The following is an 18884-nucleotide window of genomic DNA, read 5'->3' on the forward strand; positions in this document are numbered from 1 at the left end:
CCCGCCCCCCCCAATAGCAAAGTCCCCAGAGGCCCCGCCCCTGTGGTCCTAGCTTCGTCTCTTACAGGCATTCCTAAGCCTTCCCTGTCAATCTAAAGCAGTCCCCGCCCCAGCAGGCGCCTGATTGGAGGGAAGCTGAGGCCGAGCTTCAAGGCGCTCGGCCCGTCTAAACCCCGCCCATCCTCGCTGGTTGACCGCGCTCCAGGCGTCAGAGCGCATGCTCAGACCCCGGAAGCGCGCCATTGTTACGCCACTCCCCCTCCTGGGGACCAGGGCGCATGTTTAGCCAATTACCGGCGCCCTTCGTAGTTCAGGCCTCGGGGTAGGCTAATGCGCGTGCGCAACAGGGTGTGGGTCGCATCCTCTGAGGGGCGGGAGGAAGGGGGGGGGCTGGGAATTAGCGCGCAGGCGCAATGGCGTTCGACCCGACCTTAAAAGCCCCTCAAACTCTCCGGAAGCCACGCTTCCACCCCAACCCCCACCCCGCGGCCACAGCTCGAGCCAAGTGCGCATGCTCAGCGGACGCGCCGGCCACCATCTTCCTCCTACTGCGCCTGCGCGGTCGCACTTTCCTCACTTCGTCTTCCGACCTTCTCTCCCCACCCCCCCTCCCGCCCCCACGAGGACGGCCCTTGAAGCCCCGCGAGCTCTGGGAAAGGGCGGGAAAGGCGGTTGGAGAGGGAGGGGCGAGCGGTTACTCACTCCATGGCTGCGGAAAGGAGAGGAGGCGACGGCGGCGGCGGCCTCGGCTGAAGAGACGGTGGGAGCGGAGAGTGCAGGCGCGGTGAGCGCGTAAACGGGGGCTGTGGGCACGACGGGGGTCGCGGCTACAGAGCCATGGCGGGGGCTGCGCGGGCGGAGGCGGCGTGGCGGGAGCGTTAAGGAGAGACGGTGTGGAGAGGATTGAGAATGAGGCGGCCCCGGGGCCTGGGCACAGATATACCGGGGGCGGCGCAGCGCGGGCTGCCTGGATCCCTCCGCGCCCCGCCCCGCCCCCGCGTGGCCCCGACGGGGCGGTGGCGACCCCGGCTCCGCCATGTCGCCCCGACCCTTCTCTCACAGGCCGGGGGCCCGGGGCTCGGTCTCCTGATTCTGTGCGACTCTATTGCATCTCTCGTTATCTCTCCCTGCCTCACGAGTTTGCGACCAGTCCCCAACCGATGTCGCCCGCTGTGAGCCCTCGTGGGAGTTCAAGCTAGCTTAGGCTTCTCAGCCGAGTTCGAAGCAGCTGCTGCGAGTTAACGTCCCCAAAATGTTTATAAATAAGTGTAAAAGTTCAAAAATATGCTAGCTTTGGAAAGTAGACCACGAAGTCCTAATTACAGGGCTTTTACTCAACTTTGTTTTTAAACATTTATTTTGTATGTGTGTGGTGGTCAGAGAAGAAAGTAGCAGGAGTTGTCGCTTCTCTCACCATGTGGGCCCCATGCTTGGAACTCAGATCGTCATGTTTGGCAGCCTTTACCCGCCGAGTCAGTGTTTTCAGTTAAGAACTCCGGAGGTCTGATTTCATGTCTAATCTCCCCCACCAGACCCGTACTTAGTCATCCAGCTTGTCCATGTGTCCATCTGTGCCCCACCTGCTCGTCCTCGGTCGGCCTGCTGGTGCTCGCCCCCTGCTGACCTCCCCTTAGCTCTGAGTCTGATCAGATGGGTCACTGCTTTGCCCCTTGTTTCCTGGCTGACCTCACGAGATAATCATCTCCTGACCTTGACCCAAAATACGACGTTTATATTCCACTTAGGAGAAGAAGCCCCTTGGGCTGGAGAGGTGGCTCTTCTGAGGGCCTGAGTTCAATTCCTAGCACCAACCTCATGTAGTTTACTACCTGTAAGTCCCAACTTCAGAGGATCTCACACCTCTGATCTCTGTGGGCACTGGAATTCATGTGCACATACCACTCCCCCCATACACATAGCTCAGATAATAGAAGTGAATATTTTTTAAAAAAATATAATTCTCGTGTCCTTCCCTAGGCTGATACATGAACCCTGCTTCCCACCCCATGGCTGTCTATATCTGGACATTCCATCTGGGGTGGAGGTGGAGCTCAGTAGAATGCTGGCCTGTGATCCCAGCATTTCAGAAAAGGTCATGAGTTCAAGGTCATACTGGCTGGCCTCAATATGTTTTAAGAAAAGATTCAAAGGCCAAGCCTGCTCTTTGTGCTGAGGCACAGATAGTCGAAGTTGGAGTCTTGATACCTGACAGATTTACCTGAGTGGTCATCACTCAATCTGACCATCTGAGTCCCGTCCCCAGGACCCATGTGGGAGGACAAAAGCAGCTCTAGAACACTGTCCTCGACCTCCGTCACACTTGAGGCGTGTCGTGTCTGCTTACCAAATAAGAGTGTCATTTTAAAAAACAAGTTAGCCGGACGGTGGTGGCGCACGCCTTTAATCCCAGCACTTGGGAGACAGAGGCAGGTGGATCGATGTGAGTTCAAGGCCAGCCTACTCTACAAAGCGAGTCCAGGACAGCCAAGGCTACAGAAAGAAGCCCTGTCTAGAAAAACAAAAACAAACAAAAGTTTTAAGGCTCGCCTGAACTAGGAAATGAGTTCTTGGCCATCTAGGAAACTTAGAAAGATTCTGCAGTGGGTGTGGGTCGGTGGTAAAGTGCTCACCAGGCTCTGGGATCCATCCTTGGTAGTATTTAAAAAAAAGAAAAAAAAAAGATTCAAAGCAGATGGGGAAACTGGTTTTGAAAGTTACAAGTAGGAAGTCTTTGGGAGCTGAGCACTTTCCTTGGAGCAGTCACTCTTGTCCGCTGACAGGTACTGGTACTGCAGCTACATGATATGTCACTTGCCAGCTGTGGAGTGTGCTTAGGCTAGTCACACACAGTAAGTGCTACTAATACAGAAATGGGTGTGTCTTGTCTCCTTACCACTTGTCTTTTTTTGTGGTTGTGGTGCATTTGGGATTGGATTTGGATGCCTTGCATCTAATGGGCTCTTTGCTGCTAGGCTTCATTTCCATCCTGTTGGGTTTTTGAGAGTCTCTTGCATTCCAGACTGGCCTTGAACTTGCTATTTAGCTGAGGATAGCCTTGCAGTGCTGGGGTGGACCCAGGGCTTCATGAAGGCTAGACAGGCATTGTACCCCTCTGAGCTGCATCCTTGCCCCCATGGGTGCTTTATTTTTGAGACAGTATGCTGTGACGCAGTGCTCATGGTGCCCCTTCCCTCACATAGGATATTTTAAAGTGAGCTGTTGGAAGAATCAGAAAGGTTGCAGACAGTGCAGGCTGGGGTATCAGACCCATAGTTTTTCCTCCCGCAGTGCATCTGTCACAGCCAAGGGTCTGCACACCCTTTTTCTCTCCTGAGATATCTCTCTCCCTCTCCCCCCCCCCCCACTCAAATCCACTTTGACTCAGTCATGCTGAATAGGTGCTTGTTTCACATTTAGCTGCCATGTCCTCTTCAGTGTGTACAGCCGTCACTTTTATTTATGGTGGTTGTGGTGGGTGGTCGTCCATGGAGGCCTGCCACCCTGAACCTTGGCCAGTACCCAGGCCCGTATTGTAGTGTGTCCATCATGTGTGTTTCTCTATCCTTTCCTTAACTCTTACCCAGTCTCAAATGGCAGCTTGTGCTGTCTCCTCTCAAAAAACAAACAAAACAAAGTCCTGTGGGGGAGCCAGGAACAAGGGTGGAGCTGCTTGGAACTCTTTTCCTGTGCGGAGGGGCCTGAGCTAAGGAGTGATACGGCTGGTTGCAGGCAGTTGCATCAGCCCTGGCTCTGATGGGTAGGAAGGGGTGAGGGAATTCTCTAGGGGTCACAGAGCACCTGGCAACAGCTCCCAGGTAGCAAAGACCTGGGTGGGAGGCCCCTATGCAGAATGCAGAGAATCTGGGGCTTTGTGCTGAGAAAGGGCCTGGCATCCCAAAGTCCCCTAGCTTGGTTGTGAAAGACCAGCCTGAGGCCTGTAAAGGGTAAGAGAATTGTGCATGGCCACAGTTGTCTGATAGAGCAGGCTTCCTACCTCCTATGAGGCCTCAAACCTGAACCATTACTTACCTGGGTTTTTGTTGTTTTTGGCTTCTGGTTTTTTGTTGTTGTGCAGAGAGAGTTGGTTGGTTTTTCTGTTTGGTATTTTCTAGGGACATATACTATATATCTTTATTCTTGTCAACCTAGCTGCCTCCCTCGTTATCTGTACTGTTGTAAGCCCTGCTTTCCCAATTGAGGGAGCAGCCCTACGTGATGGAAGCAGCTTGGGCTCTCTGGGCGTAGTTGCTCTGTCTGCTTACATCTCGGTAGGGTAGGCACCAGCATGCCAGTTGGCTTCCCAGTGTGAGTGCACATGTCTGCCTCATTTCCTAATTAAAGGACCCACCAGGTACAGGGGCGGGAGGCGTCTTCAGCAGCACCCAGTGTAATGCTTGGGTGTGTAGAGTCAGGGAAACCTTGTCTACCTCAGAATCTTGTGTAGGTTCTCTTTGCGGTCCACCCTACGTTACTGACTGGTGTGCCTGTAGATTGGTGTCGGCCTCTGTGACCATCTCCTCCATACATGGAGGATACGGTCAGGGCTTTGTTCTTTCCTAGAATCCTCAGTACTCTGCCACCTCCCCACCCCCATAGACAGCAGGACACTTCTGAATGGGTTGCCTGTGTGAGGGCAGGAAACTTGATACATAATCCCCAGACAGTGCTAGGGAGCAAGTAAAACTGGGTCACTATGGCCGGGGGTTGGAGGTGGGCGTCATGGCAAACAAGGGCAGAAGGCCAAGGCCAGCTGAGCTGGGGAAAGGGCAGTGCCACGTGGCCGGGTGCTCAGTTCTCCAGAGCCCCTGTCCTTCCCTTACAATGCCTCCTCCCCTTCAATAGAGCTCACTGTTGTAACTCATCACAGCTGAGTTGGCCTCAGGGTTCTGTACTGGCTCCCACATTGTAGGTGTCACCTGCACTGGTTTGTTCCCTCTTGCTGCTGTGACAAGAGATTCAGACAGCACACACTTACAGAATTCTTGAGGTTTCCAAGGAACTGAGTTCCTAGGCATTCCAGTATATAGAGGCTACCCCGTGTTGCGGTGGCCCCCTACGTCACCTCATTCAGGAGTCTCTGACTCAATCCAACTCGCAGCTTCTTGCTCTGAGCTTCCTGCTTTGCTTACAGAAGCCCTGTGTTTGTGCATTTGGGCTCTCCCAGATAATCCAGAGTAATAGAGTTTTGAGAGGAACCTTCACCTGACTCGTCTATGCTGAATGCTCTGCTGTGGGATAGTGTTCACAGGCCATGGATACTGGTGTGGATGAATCTGTGTGGCCATTGTCCATCCTGCCACATCTTCTCAGCCTGTGTCTTTATCTAGGAGATAACTGTATCCAGGGAGACTGGTGGCAGTTAACACTGTAGTGTCCTGGAACCTAGGAACCAGTCCTGAGCCTGGCACCTCATGAAGAAAACAGGGACAGTAGTGCAACTTGAGGGCAGTCGTGGTAGAGGGCCCAGGCATCAGGACTGAGCCCTTTCAGAGGGACCCCCAGCCATACCTGAAAGGGATTGTGGGTGGGGCTGGGCAGCTGCTGAGTTGATAAGGAAGATGGCAGTCTAGACTTTGTCTGAGGTTCAAGTTTGGACTGTGAGTGAGTCAGAAAAACTTGGAAATCTCCAATTTGTATCTGTCCCTTGGAGTCTATTCTCCCTGGCTACATCCATGGCAGTTGGGGACAGGAGATACTCTGTGTTCCTGCTGAGTTGTATTTGAGAGTGACGCCTAAGTGAGTCTGGGGTGAATGTAAGATGTCATCTGAGTCTAGGATTGGAAGACTAGAGGTGTCTTGTGGTTGGTGGGGTGGAAGGTGGATGGGAGGTGCCTGGTAGGAGAGGTTCATCAGGCAGCTACTGAAGTTCTCTTCATTGGGACAATAGCAAGTTTCTACCTCATTTGCTGGGAGATAGTCACATAGGACAATAGGTGCCTTAGCCGTATGGCACAGTCTTGAACCCTGGCACTTAGAGGTGGAGACAAGGATCAGAAGTTAAGTGCTGCCTGGAGTATTTTATTTTGATGCCCTGACAACTTTGAGACTGTCAAAAATAAAAGTTTTATAGGGGCTGAGGGTGTATGGCTTTGTTCAGTGATAGGGCCCTCTTTGTGTATAAGACACTGGTTATCCCAGAACCACAGGGACGGGGGAGGCTACCCTCCCTTTGTCTATAGCCTGATCCCCAGAGAACCTACTCCTTACAGCCTGGGTGAGCCTGGCCCTACCTCAATGCTTCTTCAGAAAGCTGCTTCTGAGAGAAGGGCCCAAAAAGTGCAGAGTGACAGAGGAGTCCCCCTGGACAGTCTGGTGCCTCTTGGTGTTCAGTCAGATGACTGGAGCATTTCAGCCCTTCCTGCTAGCCTGGCCTGCCCAGCAATGGCCTCACTATTCTCTGCTCTTGGTGCTTGTGCAGAGCGTTATGGTGCTGTGCTGCCTCTCTATTTCCCCCTCTCTCTTTATTTTAAGATTTATTTATTACATATACAGTGCTCTGCCTGTTTGTACCCCTGCAGGCCAGAGAGGGCATCAGATCACATTGTAGATGGTTGTGAGCCACCATGTGGTTGCTGGGTATTGAACTCAGGACCTCTGGAAGAGCAGACAATACTCTTAGCCGCTGAACCGTATCTCCAGCCCTATTTTTTATTTATATTTTGAGACAGGGCCTTGCTGTATAACCTAGGCTGGCCTCAGACTTCCAAGTGCTGGAATTGCATGCATATATCACTACAACAGGCAGCCTTGCTCTGTTGAAGGCTGACTTACACTCCATGGATGGATGGATGTTTCGGGTTTGTTTGGCCCTTCGTTGGTTTTGATGGTCATTGGTTAGGTTGTTTTGCCCTCATAGGGCGAGTGTTGCTCTTCTGGGGAGATACACATGCAAGGCAAGTTTCTATCTTGGTACTGAGATATGGGGACCTCAATTGAAAGAAACTGACCTCGAGGCACTTTGAGGTTTGCAAGGTGGCTGCCACACCCTACAGCACCGTCCATCTCTTCTACGGCCACCCTAGTGGTTGTGCATCCTCTTTGTGGTCCAACTTGGATTTCCAGGAGGCGGTGGTGGTAAGACTCCAAGGAGCAGGCCTTTCCCACCCTGGGTAGGGAGCTTCTCAGTATGCCCTTAACAATGGGCCCATCTAGTAGCTTTCCTGTATCCTGCCCCACCAATCCCCCGAGAAAGCCTGATGCTACCTCCTGTAGTCACTTGTGTCTGCCTCTCTCAGCTCTAAAGGACAGGTAGTTGGCAGAGGAATGGATTTATTTTGCTTGGGAAAACTTTGGCCATTGGGTGGCATCTGAGGTCTGAAGTAGTTGGGCTGGAAGGGTCTCGGCCGACCTTTAGCACATTTAACACTAGGTGTTGTCGTCTGAGCCTGTGCCTTGCTATTGTTGTTTGCCACACAGGTCTGTCCTGGTTGCCACGGTGGGTGCTGAATGGTAGCTCATGTTTATTATTGATACTGTGTTGGTACAGTGGGTGTGGAAATTCTGTCTCCTCCTGGTGGGTGAGAGTATATCTGAGCAGAAGAGTGGCAGACTACCGGGTGCAGTTGCTGGTCTTTGAGCTAGCATGAGCTACACAACCAGCCAGCAGCCTCCCCCAAGTGCACCTGGAAACAGCTGGCTTCCCAACCCTGTTGGAGGGGTTTGATGTTTGTTTACTGAGAAAAATTGGTTTCCTGGACGTCAAAGGTCATGAATGGATAAAATGTGTCCCAACCATGGTCTGTAACATCCCAGAGTAAGAAACAAGCTGGAAGGGGCTTACATGGACATTCTGTGATAGTGCACACAGAATCAGTCTGTCCTAAGGGGAAATGTGTATGGGTGCCCTGCAACAGGAGCTACTTAGAGCACAGTGGGATTTGGACTTGCTCTTCCTTCGTTTCTGTGTGGGTGTATAAGCATTGATGAGGTTATGTGCACCATGTGTTCCCTGGGAGGCCAGATGGCAACTGTGGAGCTACAGTTAAAGGAAGTTATGAACCACCAGTTGTGGGTGCTAGGAACCAAACCCTGGTCCTCTGCAAAGCTCTTAACTCCTGAGCCTCCTCTCTGGTCCTTTGCTTTTTTGAAACTATCTTGCTGTATGGCTCTGGCTGGCCTAGTAGTCACTGTATAGCCCAGGCAATCCTCCTGCCTCAGCCTCCCAAGTGCTGAATTGTGGTCATGAACCACCATACCACAGCTAATGCATGGCACTGTGAGAGGCCCGGATAGGCTCTTAGTGAAGGGGAAGCCAGAGTGGCCTTGAATATTAAAGGTATCAACAGGCCAAGTGCGTTGGCTGCAGGGGGTGAAAACGCAGGAGAATTTTGAGTTCCAGGTTTCCCTATCTCAAAACAAAAATGGGGTTGGACATAGGAAGAAAAACAGTACAGTGCAAGAGATAAACTGTCATTTCAAACCAGTAGGAGCAGGCACTAGACTTTAGCTGGAGCACATTATGTGTTGGGTAGCAGTCAATATTCTGTCTCAAACAAAAAGTTGCAGGACCCGAGCTCAACACTCCTCCTTGTAACCTCTTCTGCTGTATGCTCCTGGTAGCAAGTGAGCTGGTTAGGTTTGGGGGTGGGGTCAGGGTGTTTGTCGCCTGAGTTGGTGGAGGCCCTAGGGAGTAAGGGAAGGTGTAATTGCTTATTAGCTGTGGGCTGACTTCTGAGGTACAGAGTGTTTCCTCTGGAGGAGGGAGGGAAAAGGCTGAGCATCTGCAGGTGCAGCCATTAGACACACACACAGGCAGGGACTTAGTGCCTCTGCTAGCCTCATGCTTCCTCTACCCAGTGAGAGACTGTGCCTGCTTCAAACTGTGTCTTCCTCCTCTTATTACCTTAAATAAAGTCTTGTCAGAGCTGGCATTGGCCTTTTGATTCTCTTGGCTCTTTGGGGCTTTCCTTCTTTCTTCCCCCGCCCCCCACCCCCTTTTTCTATTTGCAACATGCTGGGAAAGTCTTAGAGTGCATGTTGGAGAAAGAGATGGTGACAGCGAGGTGCCTGCTGTGCTAGGGAGTGAGGAAGCGCACTGCTCTTCTCCACTTCCAGAATTCAAGCCATCCTTACGAGGCTTCTCTAGAGCCTCAGAAAACTCCACCTCCCACCCCTCACCACCAGGGTGTGTGTGTGTGTGTGTGTGTGTGTGTGTGTGTGTGTGTGTGTGTGTGTGTGTCTGTCTGACTGTACCTCAGTCAGATCATGAAGTCAGTGAGGTACTACGGGTCTCTAAGATGGATGCTGCACTTGATTTTGATGGTTGTAGAGGCAGCATTGTCATCTTGGGGAACACACCACTGGTACAAGCAGATTGTAATTTTTGAGATAAATGTGTGGGGGAAAATGATATTGAGTAGCAGCCTTTTGTTTTTTTTTTTTTTTAAGACTTATTTTATGTGGGTGCACACATGTGTACATGAGAAAGTCAGAGGATTGCCTATGTGTTCAGAAAGTTTCTGGAAAAGCTGGGTGTGATGTTGACCTGTGATCCCAACATCCAGGGCAGCAGAATCCAGAATTCAAGGCCTGGTCTCCATTTAAGAGACCCTAGACAGAGGCATAGGTGACAACCTACGTCATCATGGCTTTAGGACCTTAGTGCTGGACTAAGCCATGTGAACAAACCACCAGGTGTGGGGTGTAATGGGTGCTTGTCCGCTTGTTTGTATGCAGGTGTGAATGCAAGTGCACATGTGCGCGTGCTTGTGCAGGACAGAGGTCTATGGGGTCTCTTCTATCTCTACCTTACTGAGACAGGGTCTCCCAATGGACCTGGAGCTCTCTTGTGGGTGTGGTCCAGGTTGCCTCCGACTTGAAGGTAGCTAAAAGGCATTGTCTGCTCTGCACTGGAGGAAGTGTGGAGCTAATGTGTTCCCTGAGAACTAGAAGGGTTTCTTCCATGAGAGACAGCCATGTGGGGCACATGAGGCACATGTGGGAGTTGGAGTGTGGCTGGGCCTTCCATGGATCAGGTTCCACCCTTTTCTCTCCCTCCCCTACCTCTCTGTTGGTCTTTGGTCCTACCATGACCCTTTTCCTACAGATTTTCATTTTGTCTAGCAATGCAAAGCTCCTGGAGAGCCACTCACAAAAGCAGAAATGCAAATACCCTATTTTAAGACAAGAGTTCATGTAGCACAGGCTGGTCTAAATTCACTGTGAAGCTGACACACCTGAGCGCCGTCTTCTCCTGATCCCACTTTTTTGTTTGTTTGTTTGTTTTTGTTTTTCGAGACAGGGTTTCTGTGTAGCCTTGGCTGTCCTGGACTCACTTTGTAGACCAGGCTGGCCTCGAACTCACAGCGATCCGCCTGCCTCTGCCTCCCGAGTGCTGGGATTAAAGGCGTGTGCCACCACGCCTGGCTCCTAATCCCACTTTCTGAGTGTTGAAGTTACAAGCCTATGCCATCATGTCCATCTTGTTGGGGTTCTTAAAACTATTAACTTTCTCAAACCAGAAGGTCCCCTCAGAACTAGCTTCTGTCCGGTCCTTCCCTGGCTTTGCATTGCCACAGCACCACCTGGTGGCCATTGGCTGTATGCCGGGGACAAAAAGGTTTTCCCAGCTAGTACCTGACAAGGATCTGATTTTTTGTTTTGTTTTCAAGACAGGGTCTCTCTGTGTAGCCTTGGTTGTCCTGGACTCCCTTTGTAGACTAGGCTGGCCTCAAGCTCACGGTGATCCACCTGCCTCTGCTTCCCGAGTGCTGGGATTAAAGGCGTGCGTCTTTAGGCGAGCCCAGCCTAAGGAGACTCACAGATTGCAGGGCTAGGAGTGGGGGGTGGGCTTCAGATGGGCTGTGGGGCCTGCTCCTTGTTCCTGGGCTGGGCCGGTCCGGGAGTTCCTGGCGTGTTCTCCTTTTTGACCTCAGTGTAAGAAAGCGAGGGCAGTAGGAGTCTAGAGTAAGGATGCCATCGGGGCTTCATCTCCATTACATGGCCTGGGCCTCTGCTGTGTTACCTTGAAGAGGTTACATCCCCTCTTAGATGTGCTTTTCCATTCAGGAAGGTTCCAGGGCTTGCTGAGTAGTGGTACTCTAGCTGGTGCTGTGCTGTGACATTGCAGTTACCAGTTCTTATTCAGAGTAGCAGTGAGCACTTACATGGTGCTCCAAACAAAACAGATGCCATCCATAGTCGGCCTCTCGCTGCTGCGGTCCTGGTGGGCAGTGCTAACTGTGCTTTTCACACTCGGCCCTGGTGGGGTGGCACCCACACCTTATGCTTGCACCTCAGCCCCTTATCTTATTTTCCCCAGAGTCTCACTAGCCTCTGCTAAAGCATGCCAGTGATGTCTGTTGCTTTGTTAAAGCAGACTGCTACCACAGCAAGTGCTCCGCTTCTATATGGACAAGTGTTCACGTAGAATGTGTTGGTGCTCTACCTCTTGGGTTCAGAGGACAAGCCCTGATTGCCTGCCTGGTAGCCATCTAGCTCAGGATGGGGTTAAATGTGAAAAATAGTCTGGCTTAGGTAAGGCAGGCCAGTGGTGAAGGAGTGCTGAGGTGTTGGCAGGCTGGCTGTGACCCGGGCACACAGATGATCAGAAAGTAAGAAGGACCTTTCACTGCCATCCAGGCCAGAAATCCCAGCACTTAGGAGGCAGCCAACCTGGCTCAGAAAATTAGCCAAGAGATGGATGGAGGGGCACTGTGTAACTAGGACAAAGTCTGGGAGAACACAGCAGCCTGGGTGACTCTTGTGGCCTCATTGTGGCTGTCTAGCCAGTGCCATGTTGTCTGGAACTGCCTGCTTCCTCGCACCACGCTCTCCTGGAAGTCTGTCTGTGGAGATGGGCGGGCTGTAGTGAAGGTGTCTGCAGCTGAAGGGCTCCCAGGACTGAGGGAGTCATCACTGGCTCACTGGGTCCGGCCCTACCTTGTGCTTGCTTCTGTCCCCAGAATTCACTCAAAGTTCCTCACCTGCCTCCCAGCCCATTGCTTCCAACGTTCTCTCCAGTTTAGCTCCACACTTGTCAGGCCCCTCTAGCTGCTTCAGCAAAAAGTCTGAGCCAGCAGAGTGCTGTGGCACACTGGGAAGGCAGACTGGTGTCTGAGCTAGTATGGATAGTGAGTTCTAGGCTGCATGAGAATCATCTTTGGGGGGGATTGTTTGTTTGGCTGGTGTTTTTTTGTTTGTTTATTTGTTTTTGTTCTTTGATACAGTGTCTTTCTGTGTAGCCTTGGCCATCCTGGACTCACTTTGTAGACCAGGCTGGCCTTGAACTCACAGAGATCCACCTGCCTCTGGCTTCCCAGTGCACCGCTACGCACGGCCTGAGAATCTTTTTTTTTTTTTTCTTTTTAGTCTTAATCATCAGCTCATCAGCGTAGTATTTGTGCCTGCGCCAGCACTAATGCAGTAACAAAGACCTTTGCCTCCCAGTGTTCGGCAGGACTCACGCAGTCCTCGCTTTTCTGTCTCTGGATCTCACGCATGGTGCTGCATACTGATAGCCATCCTAGCACAGACTATGGGTAACTGAGCCATCTGCATCACTAGGCTGGGAGATGTAGCTGAGTCCTTGTCTGAACCGAGGCCAGGGAAGCTCACCTGAGTCATGAGGGTCGTCGTCCACCGTGACTCACATTAGCGTAGACTGTCGGGCAGGGTGCTCTGAGGACTGGATTCCCTCCCAGGAGTTGGGCACCCAGAGCCTCCTGCTGTTCAGACTGTTGTCTCCAGGCTCTCCCTCCCCAGTCCTGGCACTGTGGTCTGAGCTGGTGTCTTTGAGCAGTGGGCGTCACAACACCTCTTGACACCACGGAAGCTCGACGTATTTATAGTAATTACAGCGAACTTTATAAAAGAATTCTCCTCTGCAGCTTACTAATAGCAAAAGCTTTCCGCTCTGTTTTAAGAACTGAGGTATGAAGCGTAGCCGATTGGGTGCGTGGGCAGCGATAACTCATCTAGTCCAGGTGCTCACCAGTGAGGAAGTCTGTCACACCAGAGGTGTCTGGGTGCTGAACAGGGCCCCCTTTTAAGAGTGAAATAACTTTCCCTAGAAGCTCCTGTGAGCTCTACAGTTCTAGACCACAGGAAGGAGGCAGCCAGAGAAGGCTCGGGTCTGAGGAGGCGGACATAGTGTTGGGGGGAGGCTAGGGGAGAGGGCGGGTACCGGGCGCTTGGCTTCTCATTTGAGACCTTGTTCTTGGTAGAGGACATTGGGAAACAGGTACTGCAAGCTTCAGGACCCTCTCAAGGAAGGGCAAGGCCAGAGGTCACAGATGAAATCTGGCTTAGCTTCCTCCTGAGTCCCATTACCTGTCCGTGCAGTGTCCACAGACTCCTCTTTCCCAGGACAACTGTAAGGCCAGGGAAGGAGAACACCACGTGGTGCTGTCCCCACAGTGGGTCTGGGTCTGCTGCCTAGAAGCCTCTGGACTACTGTTGTGGTTCTTATCATGGCCTGATGACTCACTGAACAGAGGCCACAAACTAAATTCATAGTAAACCTGAGGTTAGCCGCACCCAGGTCTTCCTAGGAACCTCACAGCTGGGTATTGCCGCAACCCTGCAAGCCACCTTCTTACCCTGAAAATGCCTCGGGGACAGCAAGCACCTCAAATCATGTCTCCATGCCTCAGCAAGCATCCTAGGTGCCATCCCACTTTGCTGAGGCAGGGCCTGAGCTCAGAGAGTCATAATGTTCTTGTTAATGTTGAGGGAAGGACAGGGTCACACGGTGTGTTTATTTCCTCTGGGTATTATCACAGTCTACCACAGTCTTGGAGCCTCAGAACAGCAGACATGAGAGGGTGTGGCAGTGTGTACCTGTAATCTCTACATTTGAAGATTAGGGCAAAAAGGATTGCAAGGTTGAAGCCAGCCTGGGCTTCATCCTGAGACCCTGTCCCAAAGAACAGAATGTCAGTGTGTGGGGAGATGGCTTGGTCAATAAAGTGCTTACTACACAGCATGAGGACCTTAGGTCAAGCCCTAGCTAGCACCCACATAAAAAAGCTGGACACAGTAGCTGGAGCTTTCTGGCCAGCCTACCTGCCTAGCTTAATTGGAGAGTTACAAGTCCCGTTGAATGATTCCATCTCAAAAGATAATGTAGCCTTTAATCTCAGCACTCGGGGAGGCAGAGGCAGGCAGATCGTTGTGAATTGGAGGCCAGCCTGGTCTACCAAGTTAGTCCAGGACAGCCAAAGCTACACAGAGAAACCCTGTCTTGGGGGGGGGGGGGGGCGGGAAGATAGAGATAATGTAAATAAAAACTGAAAAAGACACAAGTACCACCTACCCGCCTACCTACACACACACACACACACACACAATGCGGAAGCCCACCAGTGGTGCTTCTCCACTGTGGAGTGAGCCTGTGGGCAGAGCTGCCCACAGAAGGGATGGCCCCCAACACCTCAGGAGGCCCAGCAGGGGTCATACAGCTCTGAAGGGTACTTTCTGCTGCACTCTGTGATACTGTGTGAGCCGTTTGCTCTGTGTCTCTGTCTCATTGTCCTAGGATAGGGGATGTGTCCTGTGACTCCATCAGGTCCATGAACCCACTCATATCTCACCGCCTGCTAGCTTGTAGCCATCTCCATAGCTCTGATGGGACAAAGTTCCTACTTGGTGCTCCCTGTCACCTTCTTACCACAGAAGCTCTGCAAACAGCAGCTGGATGGCTCTGCCTGGAGCTGCTTCAGTCTGAACTTCCAGAAGTCCAGGGCTGTAAGTGGGGTGGGCTGTGGCTGCTCTTGGCTTATGGAGTGCTTTGTCCCTCCCACCCATCATTGGTTTCCACCTAGAGCAGAACCCCAAGTAACATCTGATTGGCTAACCTGGGTCTCCATTTATCCCTGAGCATTGCGCTCTCATGCTCACCCTGATTTAGAAGGGCACAGTCCCAGGCCTGCTCTGCCGCAAGAATCGAATCCAGTGCTGGCAGCCTGGAAGAGCTGGTCCTGCAGGTGTTCCTTGTGTCCTGGTCCCAACTCAATAGAGTGTCTTCTTGTGGACTTCCTGAGGCCTCCCTGGTAGTGGGAGTTAAGCATGCCTAGGAGCACTCAGCTCCCATTGGTTTACTGGACCTGGTTAGGTTAGCAAAGGAAGAGGCAGGGCTGCTGCCAGCTCTGCATCCAGCCCGCTACCCTCCACACCACTGACCTTTCCTGTCCTAAACTGCCATCTGACCATGTCACTTCCTCTGCTCTAGAAACCTCCCCAAGGTTGCAGACGCTGACGGATTTGCCCCAGAGTTGGAGTAGCTGCCACCGGGAGATTCCAGAGCCATGAGTGGGTTTAACTTTGGAGGCACCGGGGCCCCTGCTGGCGGATTTACATTTGGCACTGCGAAGACTGCAACCACCACACCTGCCACTGGCTTTTCCTTCTCTGCTTCTGGCACTGGAGGCTTTAATTTTGGGACTCCCTCCCAGCCAGCTGCGACCACCCCTTCCACTGGCCTCTTCTCACTCACCACACAGACCCCAACCACACAAACCCCAGGATTCAACTTTGGAACAACACCGGCTTCTGGAGGGTCTGGCTTCGCCCTGGGGATTGGCACACCAAAGCTCAACCTTAGCACAGCCGCCACACCAGCCACAGCCAACACTGGCAGCTTCGGGCTTGGCAGCAGCACCCTCACCAATGCCATCTCAAGCGGCAGCACCTCCAGCCAGGGGACAGCCCCCACCGGCTTTGTCTTTGGCTCCTCGGCCACCTCTGCTCCGTCCACTGGCTCCTCGGGGTTCTCCTTCACCAGCAGCAGTGCAGCCCAGCCTGCGGCTCCTGGCTTCAGCGCTGGCTCTGTGGGTGCCTCCGCCCAGCCCGCGGCACTGTCTGCCTCTCCCTTCACTCCAGCCACTCTGGTGACCACTACAGCAGGAGCAGCACAGCCAGCTGCTGCCACCCCCACTGCTGCCACTACCAGTGCAGGGTCTACACTCTTTGCTTCCATAGCTGCTGCTCCTGCCTCGTCCAGTGCTACAGTGCTCTCCCTCTCGGCTCCAGTGACAGCTGCAGCCACTCCTAGTGCTGGGACTTTGGGCTTCAGCCTCAAGGCCCCTGGAGCAGCTCCTGCTGCCTCCACCACCAGCACCACTGCTACCAGCACCTCCTCCTCCTCCACAACCACCACTGGCTTTGCCTTGAGCCTGAAACCCCTGGTGCCAGCTGGCCCCAGCAGTGTGGCAGCTACTGGGACTGCTCTGCCTGCCTCCAGCACAGCAGCTGGAACTGCCGCGGGTCCTGCCATGACCTATGCACAATTGGAAAGCCTAATCAACAAGTGGAGCCTGGAGCTGGAGGACCAGGAGCGCCACTTCCTGCAGCAGGCCACACAGGTCAACGCCTGGGACCGCACACTGATTGAGAACGGGGAGAAGATCACCAGCCTGCACCGTGAGGTGGAGAAGGTGAAGCTGGATCAGAAGCGGCTGGACCAGGAGCTGGATTTCATCCTTTCGCAGCAGAAGGAGCTGGAGGACCTTCTGAGCCCGTTGGAGGAGTCAGTAAAGGAACAGAGTGGCACCATCTACCTTCAGCACGCTGATGAGGAGCGCGAGAAGACCTACAAGCTGGCCGAGAACATCGATGCGCAGCTCAAGCGCATGGCGCAGGACCTCAAGGACATCATCGAGCACCTGAACATGGCTGGTGGCCCTGCAGACACCAGCGACCCCCTGCAGCAGATCTGCAAGATCCTCAATGCGCACATGGACTCCCTTCAGTGGGTGGACCAGAGCTCCGCCCTGCTGCAGAGGAGGGTGGAAGAGGCCAGCCGCGTGTGCGAGGGCCGGCGCAAGGAGCAGGAGCGCAGCCTGCGCATTGCCTTTGACTAGCCCTGCCCAGCGGGGGGGCTCCTTGGCAGGCGGGCTGCTGGCTTTCTTCCAGGTGGCTGTGTTCAGAATGTTGTTTGGTTTGACTCCCTGTTAGCAGAAGTGTTTTGCAGGACATGGCCCTCATGGATGAACCTGTGTGCTCTGGAGACCAGCGAGAAGGTCACTGAGCTCTAGGCCAGCAGGTAAAGAACAAAGGCAAGTGTTAGCCCAGTGCTGCCTCACAGCAGGTTCAGTTTTCTCCTGTTTGTCCAACTCCTCCTCTACCTACTCTGACTACCTACTCCTGACAGTGAGGCAGGATGCTTCAAAGGAGATGCTGGCCAAGAAACTCACCTGGGACGGAGACATGGTGGCCTTAAAAGACCACTGCCTCTGTGCTTCTCCAACTCCCGTCTAGCCCATGTCCTCCAGAGCCTCTGCCACACACAATGGAGTCACCGAGGCACACTGAGCTAACACCTGCTTTGCGCTGACTACCTCTCACTCCCAGCTTGTGAGCTCCTCTGGCAGGGACTGACTACTGCTAAGTCCTTTGGGCCAGAGAGGCTGCAGATTAGATTGCTTCTGAATATCCCAGTGTCAAAACTATCTTAAGCGTTGAGGGCCAGCAGTTGTGCCCTGGTCTATTTTATTTTTCTGTACTCTGCTGTAGCCTGTGTGGTCCCTAATCTAAATGTTGCTTTTCTAAATAAAGAAAAATTTGTGAAATCAGACCTGTTGTGGTCATGGGGAAAGGTCTGAGATTTGTCGGTCAGGGTGGGGTGCTGTTGGTGTGATATCTAGTCCTGTGTCACTGGGTTGGAACGACTGGCTGAGTGAGCCACATAGGCCCAGTCTTTACCTTCCTGGGATGGGCAGGCTTGCAGGTGCAAGAAGGGAGTCCTGTCCACCAGTGTGCATAAGTGGTAAGTCATCCATTACTCTAATGGGTGCAGGTCGTGATGTCATCAGCAATGAGGAACAGGGAACGGGGGTGGGGAGTTCCAGATGCTGGGCTCGCTTAGGCTGCCACTCCTAGAGGACTAAAGACCGTGTACCCATAGTCTGAAGATTCTAGAATGGGGCCACAAGTTATTTCCTTGGATCCTGTTAGGGTTCAAAGTATGAGAGAAAGCTGGGGTGGGGTGAGGGGCTAGCAATGTAGCTCAGTGGCTAAGAGCACTGCTGCTCGCGTTCCAAGGACCCTAGTTTGACTCACAGCATCCACATGGTAGCTTAATTCTGCCTGTAATTCCAGTCCCAGGTTATTGGGTGCCCTCTTCTGGGCTTCTTGGGCACTGTATACAGCAGTGTAGAGATAAATGCAAGTTAAGTCATACAATAAATAAGTAAAATCGCAAAGAATTTTTTAAAAGTGAGAAAGCCTGGCTTTGTGGTGAGCACCTGTAACTCCAGAGTGGAGTTACAGGTGCTCTTCAGCTATATAGCCATATGAAACTGTCTTGGGAAAGCCACGTAAGAGGTAGGACCAGTGAAGTGGAAGGCACAATTACTGAGGACCCCAGTGGCCTCCGCAACGTGTGTTTTTGTTGTTGTTTAAGACGGGGCTCCCCACTCCTGACCCCATAGCTTGACCCCAATTGGTCACGTGCTTAGGTGTGAAGAGAATGTAACCTTGCCTTAGGCTGGGCCCAAGGGGAAAGCAGTGGGGGGGGGGGTGGCTGACCCCACTCAGTTAAAGATCTTAGACTGAAGAAGAGAAGAGAGAAGAAAGTCGTCTCTCATGGGTTAAAGGAGAAGCACATGGCCGGTGTGGATGGAGAAGGCCCAGATGGAAAACATTAGCAGATATTTGGGATTATGGGTGGGAGGCAGCTTGATAGAAGTTATTAGAAGCAGATGGCTTGGGATTGGGGCAGGTATGGGACACCTGCTCCACTATGAGAAGTAGAGATTAATGTCTGCCCTTCCCCAGGTTAACTAAGGCTATTTTAAAATACAACAGGTGTCTGTGTCTTGATTGATTGATTGCTAGCAGGTTCTACTGCTGTAATAATAGTTATAGGCCTAATACACACATTAGGCCCTACTGGTAAATTAACCACAAGTGGTGCCCAACATGAGGCAATTATTAGGCAATACTGG

The 18884-nt window shown here is 52.5% G+C and overlaps 1 protein-coding gene across 1 annotated transcript; it reads left to right on the forward strand.

The window, feature by feature from the left end:
• The first annotated feature begins 573 nt into the window (after positions 1-573).
• On the forward strand, positions 574-17057 carry Nup62 (nucleoporin 62). Its single transcript, XM_051148468.1, has 2 exons — positions 574-784; positions 15170-17057. Exon 2 carries the CDS (start codon positions 15246-15248, stop codon positions 16797-16799), a length of 1554 nt encoding a protein of 517 aa, XP_051004425.1. The 5' UTR covers positions 574-784; positions 15170-15245; the 3' UTR covers positions 16800-17057.
• The last annotated feature ends 1827 nt before the right edge of the window (positions 17058-18884 follow it).

The sequence above is a fragment of the Acomys russatus genome, chromosome 7, assembly GCF_903995435.1.
Source record: "Acomys russatus chromosome 7, mAcoRus1.1, whole genome shotgun sequence".
Classification (NCBI taxonomy): domain Eukaryota; kingdom Metazoa; phylum Chordata; class Mammalia; order Rodentia; family Muridae; genus Acomys; species Acomys russatus.

What these genes read in the sequence shown, in the direction of transcription:
- Nup62 (XM_051148468.1), top strand. Translation starts at nt 15,246, where the DNA reads ATGAGTGGGTTTAACTTTGGAGGCACCGGGGCCCCTGCTGGCGGATTT.